This window comes from Dendropsophus ebraccatus, chromosome 3, assembly GCF_027789765.1.
Source record: "Dendropsophus ebraccatus isolate aDenEbr1 chromosome 3, aDenEbr1.pat, whole genome shotgun sequence".
Lineage (NCBI taxonomy): Eukaryota > Metazoa > Chordata > Amphibia > Anura > Hylidae > Dendropsophus > Dendropsophus ebraccatus.
Genome location: NC_091456.1, coordinates 150,101,677 through 150,113,757, shown reverse-complemented (window position 1 = coordinate 150,113,757; position 12,081 = coordinate 150,101,677). Strand labels below are relative to the sequence as shown.

General features: G+C 37.9%; 1 protein-coding gene and 1 long non-coding RNA gene across 3 annotated transcripts in view; one reads left to right on the top strand and one right to left on the bottom strand.

The window, feature by feature from the left end:
• The window catches only part of ARB2A (ARB2 cotranscriptional regulator A), a 356,477-nt gene extending 344,819 nt beyond the window's left edge, over positions 1-11,658 (top strand). For both annotated transcript variants that reach the window (XM_069962913.1, XM_069962914.1), the window contains one exon: positions 9,973-11,658. In XM_069962913.1, coding sequence (XP_069819014.1) covers positions 9,973-10,115 — 143 coding nt within the window. In that variant the 3' untranslated portion in view covers positions 10,116-11,658. The remainder of the gene's footprint in view (positions 1-9,972) is intronic.
• The window catches only part of LOC138786152 (uncharacterized), a 41,386-nt gene continuing 29,777 nt past the window's right edge, over positions 473-12,081 (bottom strand). Inside the window, exons 2-3 of the long non-coding RNA XR_011362188.1 lie at positions 1,388-1,597; positions 473-696 (exon numbers count right to left, since the gene is read on the bottom strand). This is a non-coding gene — a long non-coding RNA (uncharacterized lncRNA). The remainder of the gene's footprint in view (positions 697-1,387; positions 1,598-12,081) is intronic.

The following is a 12,081-nucleotide window of genomic DNA, read 5'->3' as shown; positions in this document are numbered from 1 at the left end:
GTCCAGCGAAAATCTTTTTCTTTCAAATCAACTGATATCAGAAAGTTATATAAATTTGTAATTTACTTCTATTAAAAAATCTCAAGTCTTCCCATACTTATCAGCTACTATATGTACTGCAGGAAATGTTTTATTTTCAGTCTGACACAGTGCTCTCTGCTGACATCTCTGGTCGAGACAGTTTTCTATGAATACCCGTAGAAAACCTCTTCTGCTCTGGAAAGTTCCTGTCTCGGCCAGAGATGTCAGCAGAGAGTATGGTGTCAGACTGAAAATAAAACAATATTTCCTGCAGGGCACACAGCAGCTAATAAGTATGGGAAGGCTTGAGATTTTTTAATAGAAATAAATTACAAATTTATATAACTTTCTGACACCAGTTGATTTCAAAGAAAAAGATTTTCGCTGGACAACCCCTTTAATCTGCAGCAGATGAGTCAATGAGGCGTGGCCTAGGGAACAGAAGCTCTAGGCCACGCCTCATTGACTCGGCTGCTCCAGATTAAAAGATAATATTTTTTACTTTAACCTTGGCATTACTGTCATTAATGTCATCAATCGAATGGTAGTAGCGGTTTGGTTGGTGAATACAGTATCTCTTTAAATGGCCTACATGCCCTTGAAGTGGCCACCAGCAACTTCTATCACTTGGTGTGAGAAACTGGATCCACAGTGATCGGCTGAGGGCATCGGAATCTATAATGGGAAAAAAGGTTTGCATTAACACCTTTAGGCTATGTTCACACACAGTACAATAAAAGCAGTCATAATTGTGCTCTGTTGAAGTCTGAGGCATTGACTATTAATGCACACACAGTAGAGAGAAAAAAAAATAATGAAGATGCTCATTAATTACTTGTTTTTGCAAAAATAAAAAATAAAAAAGAAAATGCCTATTTTACTTTTTTTTTTTTCTAATTATTATTATTTTCACTCAAAATGATGTCTGTAATTGTGTAAAAATGATTTAGCAAACTGGTATTTCCTATATAACCAGTGCTTCACTGTGCTACTTATTACTCGTCATTAGCTCATGGTGTTCCATATATACTCTCCTTCCTATTACTGTTTTTTCTCAGTCTGATATCCTGTAAAAAAAAAAAAAATATATATATATATATATATATATATATATATATATATATATATATATTACACATACATTTACATCTGAAAATTATTGTATTCTAAAACACTTAATTAATATTTTAACTCTGTCTCCCCCGTCATCCCAGATTAATATAAGGCTGGTCATAGATATAGATATTAATGAGAGCAAAAAATTATGTGGTTCATTAACAATCATCATTCTGTCTACAGAGATAAAGCTATAGGGCTTCAGTGTTGTTTGGTTGTTGGTTGTAATCAGTGTAAGAGTAACTTTTACCTTAGTTGTGCAGAAGGTGTTTTATGTCGCACAGATAGGGTAGGAAAGATCTGTTCATCTGTAGTCTGTTTTCAGTTCGAACAGATATGTATCTGCCCATCGCATCAAGAAGAAATGGTCATATGTCCAGCTTGACGCCAAACAGTCATGTAAATTGTGAAACTCTTGTAAATCCTGTCCGTGAAGTCCATCAAATAGATTGATTCGCCCCTTTATAAAATTAACAATATGGTTATTTCCATGTCAATTTTCATTTTATTACAACATCCTAGACCCTATAGATATAACATAAATCATTTTATATTTTATAATATCAACATATTTGTAGTCAGTGGGCTCTTGCAAGCTGAGATATGGGGACGGGTTGGAAGGTCTTCACAGCTGCTTCAGTCGTCCTTTTTCCAACCGTCATGATGGAAACAAAGGGGCTTCCCATGATTTAGTTTCAAATTAAACATATAGATAGATAGATAGATAGATAGATAGATAATATATTTACATTTTAAAAGAGTGAATGGAAAGAAAATATATATATATTTATAATATTTTTCTTGTAATATTTGTTATTAGTGGTATCTCACATTTCTACAATCAGTAGTATCCTTCCTTTTCTATAGCCTCTTTGTTAATAATTTGGAGCCTCACCTGCCCTAGTAATGTAAAATTGTAAATAGAAGAAGGGGGGGGGTGCAGTATTTCACCATGATCACCATTGGTTAGGGGAATAGAAAGTTCTGACATCCCGTAAGGTAGAGCCCACCGCTTTGCATATGTGGGGAAAAAAATAAACATTAACGCCTACAAGCAGAAGGAAGAATATATTGGGTGGTTGGTGTGATTAAAATATATTTTTTATATTTTGCTATGAGCAAATCAGCCAGCTTATGTCTCAGGCAGCTTTTCTGCATACACCCCCCCCCCCCCCCCATAGTCTAAGATTAGAAATATTTTAAGACTTTATTTTTCAGAATCGGCACCATCAGTTACAGGAGTAATAGAAAGAGATTAAAGAGATTAGTGAAAAAAAGAAAGGAGAGATTTAGTCTCTGCGGAGTCTAAGTTATGATTTATCCTAACTGGTGGGAGCGATTTCTAGGGAAAATTGTAAATGCTGAACAACTGGACAGTCTAATGAAACAATTTACCTGTCTTTCTATGATATCTAATGGTAAATCGTATGATGGAGCCCAACTTTGGTTCTCCATGGGGGAGGGGGGTATGGTTACAAGAGGTTAAGCACTTGGGGGAGAGTTTCTTAGGGTTTTTTTCTCTATGTAAAAATATGGAGTTTAGTAACATTTCTGCATAGTAAAAAATAAAATTATATTGATGGTTACTGTTTAGTGGGTTAGGAGTCAATGTTTAGGTGTGATAGATATCTATAGTTATAGATGCTTACTGCAACCAACAGTCAGATGTGAATTACATTTCCCGATGAGGGAGAAGGTGCATTTCTTCTGGGGCATCAGCAGGTAAAGATGTCTTTTTGAAGGTTATTAACTTGATGATTGCACAACTGGTATACTTGACCCACAGCGGTGAGCCTTGTCCATAAAATAACATGTCTCTTTCATCTGCCTTTTTTCAGCAACGTGCACCTAGAGGTCACTCTAATAAACACGGGGTCAGTACGTGCCACATCAATGTAAATTCAGTGTGGAAAAACCAATGTCTTATTGTATCCGAATTTCAGAGGATGAGTGACAGCCCTGTGAATGAAGGTTATAAATTGGTCTAGTGACATTACAGACAGCAGATAGTGTTCTAGACCAGTTAAGGATATCCCTATAATGGACCTTTATTTTATTTATCCATTGTTACGGATTCTCAAATGTATAATTTATTTTAAAATATTTAACATCTACATTCGTTAATGAAAAGTATAAATTGTGAAATTTAAGTTTTCAATCTAAATGATGGTGTCTCTAAATGACGAACTAGATTGAAATATGTTATTAATAATTTACGGGTGGCACTTTACGCAGTGGGTATTTTAGTGTTACACAATGCCAATGATAATAATATAATATAAGAGTTAAATAAGAGTGTGCACAATGTCACGTTATCCTTTGTTAACTACACTGCCAGGCGATGCAGTATTGAAGGTTAGATGAGCTAGACTGCAGATTGGCATTGGGATACATAGCCTCTAACCTCAAGGTCACTGGTTCAGATCTGGCTCTCCGCAAGAGTGACTGAAAATCATTAGCATTTTAAAGCTGTTTGGTGACCCTTAAGAGAGGGGTTGGTCTTCTTAGTCCTATTCCCAGTTCACCACATCTCAAAACCATCATCACAATTGAAAGCTTTAGAGGCTCTGGGATTAATGAACATTAAAACTGAAGTACCTTCATACCTTTTAGGAATAGTCTCTCTGGAGAGTGCCTGCAGGACTAGGTCACAGACTTCAACGTTAACAATTTCTATAGCTGGATTCCAGAACAGCGACTGCTTTACTATGTGGTGATATTTTTTTCACGTATGACACTAAACAAGGCCTGTAAAATATTCCTTTGTGTGTTATAATTTATGCAGGTCACATGACTCATTTTGATTGCCTTCTCGGCTCATTTTCTTTAGTACCTAGTTATCCATCGGTAAACAATATATATAATTTCCCATCACTTGTTTGGTACCGACGTATTCTGCAGCACCAGTCATATCAGTCCTTGTCACCCATAGAGCTCAAAATGTAATCTTAGACATGCACATTTGGGGCCTTATACCTAAAAAACCCAAGTAAGTATGGAATGTGGAGAGAAAAAAAGAAACCTGTAAGAATAGTTAGAACTGCAGAAGACTTTGCAGATATTGTCTTTGGTCAGATTAGAACTCAGGACCTCACTTGACTGCCTACTTACATACTTATGTGAGGTGACCAGATTAGCAGAAGATTGTCTAATGGTCCAGGATTTTTAAGCACTGAACACAGCAATATAAAAAAATAGAGAAAACAGAAAACCTCAGGCTTCTATTCTTTGTATACTATCCATGATACATATAAAATCATAATAATATGACTCTGCAGGTTTCCCTTCATGCATAGTACATGAGAAACACCTTCATGACCTATAAAATGACTCTTCTCTTTGTCCCTTTTTGCTCCATGCTTTTCAACAAATCTTAAAAAAACTGAATGTTTTCTGACGGATTTAATGGTCATCAATGCCCTGAATTAAACAGGGCCTAGCGGACTTCTATATTATAGCTTTGAACTAAGGTTCAGTTTTGTATTCTTCACACCTTCCTTTTTTGCAGGCAAAACCGTTTTTTTTATAGATTTTTTTTATAATTTTATTAGCCTTCGTATAATATATTTAATGTATTATATATCATAGATAAGTTTACTATATTTCATAAGAACATTCACTATTTTTACCATTTCCATTTTTGTTTTTACTTTATTATTTAATGTACTTTTAGGCTGGGTTCACACTATGTATATTTCAGGCAGTATTGTGGTCCTCATATTGCACCCAAAACCAGGAGTGGATTGAAAACACAGAAAGGGTCTGTTCACACAATGTTGAAATTGAGTGGATGGCTGCCATTTAATGGCAAATATTTGCTGTTATTTTACAACAACAGCTGTTATATTGAAATAATGGCCGTTATTTACTGTTATATGGCGACCATCCACTCAAATTCAACATTGTGTGAACAGAGCCTTTCTGTGTTTTTAATCCACTCCTGGTTTTGGTTTCAATATGAGGACCACAATACTGACTGAAATATACGTAGTGTGAACCCAGCCTGAGGCTGGGTTCACACTACGTATATTTCAGTCAGTATTGTGGTCCTCATATTGCAACCAAAACCAGGAATGGATTAAAAACACAGAAATGATCTGTTCACACAATGTTGAAATTGAGTGGATGGCCGCCATTTAATGGCAAATATTTGCTGTTATTTTAAAACAACGGCTGTTATATTGAAATAATGGCAGGTATTTACTGTTATATGGCGGCCATCCACTCAATTTCACCATTGTGTGGACAGATCCTTTCTTTGTTTTTAATCCACTCCTGGTTTTGGTTGCAATATAAGGACCACAATACTGACTGAAATATACGTAGTGTGAACCCAGCCTTAGGGTGCGTTCACACCTACAGGATCTGCAGCAGATTTGATGCTGTGTTCAGTTATTTAAATGAAATCTGCTGCAGAAAATCAGCTGCAGATCCTGTAGGTGTGAACGCACCATTATGCTGTTTTTTATTCAGTAGATAGTAGAATTATTGTGCTTGGGAAATAAAATTATACTGAACGGAGTTATCTCGCAGGTTCACTATTGGGCCATACTGATGTCATATATGTCGTGTACCCTTCCTTGAACCCTACTCGAGAGCAGAGAGGCCATAAATATGAGCAGCCCCTTCACTGGCAGACATGGCACATGATTTTTTATTTGGATGGCCACCATGTAAAGCTTCATTTTCTCCGCTGTCGCCAAAGTGTCCGGTTGGCTACAGCGTCCTCTGGTTACAGCTGATCATTGGGGGTCTCAGAAGGCGGGAGGGCAGCAATCCGAATTAATACATTTGTCAAGATAATGATAACAATCTTGTCAAACTGGATTTATTGCCGAAATATTCATAATAACCATAAATGTTATAGCAATACATGGTGAGATCTACTACGGGCTAGAAATAGATTATTACAATCATTACTCCATCACAGACGGAGCAGCGTTACAATCCATGTATGATGATATTTAAATATCGGCTTTGACCAGCCCGCTTTCATGTTTGAACCCTCCGATTGTGTCGTCTTGTGTGTGTGTTTTGGCCTAATTTCTTCCATCTCCGCCTCGCTTGACTGCAAAAAAAAAAAAAAAAATTTCTTCATTGTTGCTCTCCCAGATTGTGATACTGTCACAAAACTGTTGCTAGGCAACAAATGTGGTTACCAGGACTGAGCGAATAGCTGAAGGGAAAGAGAAGTGTTGCACCATTGTAGAGTAACCATAGCAATGACCTACTATTACAGAAGAAGGAATTAACATTAACAGTGTTATAGTATGAAACATATGCAATGATTCACAATGGTGCCAGTCTGAGAGTGGAAATGTGTGACCACGTTCTCGCCCGGAGTCTGTGAGCACATTGTCAGGGCTAAAGCATGGGCCATTTATGATGGACGTTTTGAGTGGAAGTTGAATTCTTAATGGGACTTTTAGCCATAGTTTTCTACTGTAAACGCTTAGGTTTGGCACAGGGACTTTATAAGTTGTATAAAGGTGCTGCTACCATCATAGGCTGTGGTAGAGAATCCTCAGACACTGTGCTGCCTGCAGATGACTGGAGGACTCAAACACATGCTCCGCAGACCTATGACCTATCTCCCTCTTTGAATAAATTTGCTGTAACCGATGAAGCAGGTGGCGTGATTCTGTCTCAGCAATAAGCCCGGCCGCGCACTTTCTGCATTTATTGTCTAACCTATTTCTACTTCTGCAAATTACCTCCCAGCACCTAAGGGGTAAATGAGTCAGTGCTCCCTCTTCTAGCCACACAAGTAACTTTGAATTCTAAGAGTCTATTGCCTTTTTTTTTCCTTTTTTTTCTTTAGAGCAGAAGGGGGATGAATGGTTGTGAGCAGCTGAGGCTGTGACACACACCACTCAACCTTCCTAGCATAGGCCCTGCTGGTGAGTGCTGTTCACGAGCCAGATGCTATACAGAGAGTGTGCTGATACACACCGCCCCAGCCACTCCTTATGGTGTGTGATTTACTATGCATGGAGGAGATGATTAGAAAAATCATACAATAAAGAGGGGCACACGTCATTGTCACTTTATTGTCCTATAACTCCACCCTGCTGGACGCTGTCAGTCTATCGCTCCGTTATAAATTGTACATAATATCTATCTCCGTATCTGTCTACCTATTGAGCAATATCATATTTATCTATATATCTCTACCTCTGATCCATCAATCTATTTATATAACTAATCACCTGTCTATTGGGCTATCTGATATTTATCTATATATCCATATCTATATCTCAGATCTATACATCAGTTTATTAAACCATCATCTATCTTTCTATCTATCTATCCACGTGTCTATCATCTATCTCCTATCTATCTATCTATCTATCTATCTATCTATCTACGTATCTATCATCTATCTACGTATCTATCATCTATCTATCCTATCTATCTATCTATCTATCTACATATCTATCTAAGCAAAAAACAATGTCCAGCAGCACTTCAAGTGAAAAACCTTTTCAGTGATTTATTCCATAAACGTCATAAAAAACATAGGTGCAGCACAGCAAATTAACAGGTTTTTCACTTGAAGTGCTGCTGGACATTGTTTTTTGCTTAGTTATCGGTATCATCGGTCAGATACTATCCGGCTGGCACTCGGACTCTGAAACTGAATGGTGGTGCCGCTGGAAATACGAGTGGACTACATATCTATCTATCTATCTATCTCCTATCTATCTATCCCCCTATCTATCTATCTATCTATCTATTTATCTACGTATCTATCATCTATCTATCTATCTATCTATCTATCTATCTATCTATCTATCTATCTATTCATCTCTTATCTACGTATCTGTCATCTATCTATCTCCTATCTATCATCTATCTAATCATCTGTATCTAGCTATCTATACTGTTATCCTTCTCGCTATCTATACTACTATCTGTTGTTCTATCTATCTATCTATCTATCTATGTAAAGTAGCTTGACAGCACTCCAGATAAGGTGAAAAAAGGGGTTTACATTTATTCACAAAGTGCACAGCACAGCATACAAAGTAATTAGGCCTAATTACTTTGTATGCTGTGCTGAACACTTTGTGAATAAATGTAAACCCTTTTTTTCACCTTATCTGGAGTGCCGTCAAGCTACTTTACATATATACTGTGGACTTGTGGTTGGAGTATTTGCCTGGCACCCGTATTTTTCCTGTGCTGCTGAAATTACTAAGAAAATATCTATCTATCTATCCATCCATCCATCCATCCATCCATCCAGCTGTAAAACTATGTATTAACTATATCTGGTTACCTATACTTTTATCCTTTGGGTCTCTATACTATTTATCTATCTATCTATCATCTAATTATCTTTCTTTGATTAGATAGATACATCTTTTTTTGTTCTGCATACTCCCCATCATACAGTATCTATATTCCCTTCTGCAGTGTGAATGGTAATAGCTGTGCTACTATAATATAATACTATATTATAATACATCAGTGAAATGAATACTTGTGGACCGTGCAGTGTATATATATATATATAGTTAGATATGAGGATTCTGCTGTCATTCTTATGGAATCCATCTGTACATCTGGAGAGAACTGATGTCACTTGACTCATTATAAAGTTTTGTGGTTGAACACAATAGTAGAACGCTTGTAGGCATTACACATGTAACATACTGTGCATATTAACACTGACCTTATCTGGCATAGCATAATAAAGGATTTATTCAAGGATTCAACAGCGACCGGCATACATGAGATCATTCATTCACTATGAGACATTAGAACTTTATACATCAGTGTAAGAAGAAAACTGCATTAGACGCTGTATACACCTGTATATAGTATGTCTACTGTAGCTCTGCACATTGATATGGGAGCCGTGTGTCAACATATGGTTCCTTTCCAGACACGGCTGTCTTCACGTTACAAAACTTTATTCTTCTCCTTTAATGACAAGTTAAGATGACACCTCTGACTGCAAAAAGTGACACAATTAATAGCCTCCCCTATTTATGAGAGGCGCTAATGCGGATTACAGGTGCTTACGTTTAATTATCACTTTGCACCTTTTTGTAAATAAGATAAGAACATTGTAACACAATCTGCAGCACGGCGGCAGGCGCAGCCCTGACACCGGCCCATCCTGCTGCATGCAGACATATTGCTCCTCACTACTCATGTCAACAAGAAGCTCAGCAGCTGGAAGAGGATTGAGAACTGGAAGTGGTAGGGGGTGATAATGGTGATTAGAGGAGGCTAGAAGTAACACTGGGCAGGTTTAGGAATACTGGGGCATATATATATTAACAAAAAACCATGATTGACACTCCTGAAAGTTCCTTTTAATTATCCTCTTGACAATATAAGTTCCTGAGCATTGCAGTCTTATCGTATCTATTCAGTGAGTTCCCTTTGTTTACCTAATAGTGGATTCACAATGGTGACAACCACATAGCAGCCTATAGGGTTTGTTTTCTAGCTTTCCAAGTCGCTAGATGGCACCTAAGTCTTTGCTGTTGTATAAATTTACTTGCCTCCCCCCCTCCCAATGCCACCATGTAAGTGCCTGCATTTTCTTCACGAACCATGAATCCCAAGGTAATTTGTCCATCTCGGACGTGGTAGTGGCTGGAATTATGGGAGAACAAAAGAGATCTGGAAACCTCTTTCAAGGGGCAGCAAAATGCATAATGGTTACGTCAATGTAAGGCTATAAGCATTTGTTACATCTAAGATGCATATTGTACAATAATACTGTAGCCATATTGAGCAGCTAAATTGCATACATGTATAGCACGTGAGCCTAGCAGAATGGTAATCTCACCCTCTGACTCTCTTTTCTGTCACCAGGCACGGAGCGCCATGAGCTGACCTCATGGAAGAGCTTCCCCTCCATCTTCAAGTTCTTCTCCGACGCCCTAGAAGCCAAGAAAACAAAAACCCCGACAATACCTACCAGGCGCTCCAACAGAATAAAGAATGAAGAATTGTAAAACAAAAGAAAATAGTAGTGGTGAGGGGTGATCGCACAGATCCTCCCGTCCTCCCCCCCACAATTGGTCTCTCCGGTCTCTCAGCCCCTCATTAGATTGTTTTCTTCCTAGAGCACAGGGTCATGATGTATACATTTAAATAGCGTTTTGCATTATTTCTAGATGAGTGCAACTGTCAAAGCAATATGGGTTCACTGGTTGTGCTTCCTGTGGTCTGCTGCTTGCATTCTGTGCTGCCCATCAGAGCACAGATTAAGGCTGACAGCAGCGCTGCACAGTACAGCATGGTGCAAGTCTAATTGCCCTGACATAGCCCTACACTGTGAGTGGATGCCATAGCTTGTCTGCTTCTCCAATGCCCTGGGCCTGCTCACTCTTTACCTCTACTGCCTACTCTGCTTAACTCCTACTGTGCTAGGTGGGGGCTCAATGTCTCCCTGCTGTGGAAGAAAAACACTTTATCCTACGTGTGCCCCGCTCATTTTATGTCAAACAAGACGGTGTTATTAGGTTTGTTTTTTATAATAGTTCACACTATGGTTAACCCCTCCTGTGCTAAAAGGAAACCGCAGAACCCCCCGTACAGGTTGCGTCGATCCAATTTTACAAGTTTCTATGACAACAGGTAAAAATCAAGTTCTTACATGATGACGTTTGAAATCCTTTAAATATACTTTGTTCAGCTTGGAAACTTGGTAATTCCATTCTTGGGTTCCCCCTTTGCCTCTTATATAGTAAAGGGGTAATTGTGCCCGCCATGGCCCGGGTTCAGCTGCATCCTCTGTAATTATGTCCCAATAATACTTAACCCTTAGTATACCTTTAGTGCCCTAATTCAGCGACATAGTAGTACCTGCCTGCCTTCATATAGAGTGGGGCAGTGATTTCCTTTCTGCTGCTGTCTAGAAGTCCGCTTCTACTATACCGATACATCAAGATACTGTGAACTGGACAAGGGACTTCCTAAGAATGATCCCAGGTTTGAGTTTTGACTTCTTTTACAGAGTTAACCATTTTTTTACACATATAAAAGTCTATTTTAAGAGTAAATAATGATGGATAATTTTATAACCGTAGCTAGAATCAATAGAGGGGACAGATGATTCAATGTGGTAGTGAGTCACGCTTGTACTGTGCCCGGTCAGAAGCATGTCATAGTGTATCTCATGTCAATGTACCATGCTTACTATAGCAGCAGAAGTGACGTAACCAAGGGGAGAATCCAGCAGATGTGCACAAGCAGTTAATCTTACCTACTACAACTGTGAATCATTTACACATGTCTAGATTTTACAGTGTGTTGTCACAGATTAAAAAAAAAAAAAAAAATACATTGATTTCTTCATCTCAAACACTGTGAATCATATAGGTGGGAAAAAAAATATCCAATTTGTTTTAAAAAATGTTCTTTTATCCTGTAATTGTTAGAATTGTTAGTAAGATGGCTATTTTTAACCTATGGTCACACTCAAAACAAATGCAACGTGTCAAATTTGGAGGTGATTTTTACTGTTTTTAGGCTAATAAAGATGTGGGGATGTGTGATTTGATTTTTCTTTTTAGATATTTGGAACCAAACACATTGTGAATTGAGTAGTTTAGGTTTCTTTATACATTCTTCTTATCTGTATGCAAATGCTGTGAGTAGTAAACATGTCATGTGACTGGTGCCATTTAAACTAGGGCATCTATACCATAATAGGGTTATTATAGTATATACTGACAGCGCCTCCTGCACCCTGCCCTAAACCATATCCTCATGTATTCTTATATCAGCTGACTTGAACATATGGGAGTCCCATAGGTAGGGAATCCCTTTCACTGTTCTTAAAGGCTATGGAGACATTTACACTCAACTTTTTTTTTTAAGTATTTTTCATTTGTTTTCTGAATGCACAATGTAGCTACTTTCTAAAAAGTCTTCATTAGATGATAAAGATAACCCCATCAGACGTTCATTCTTATC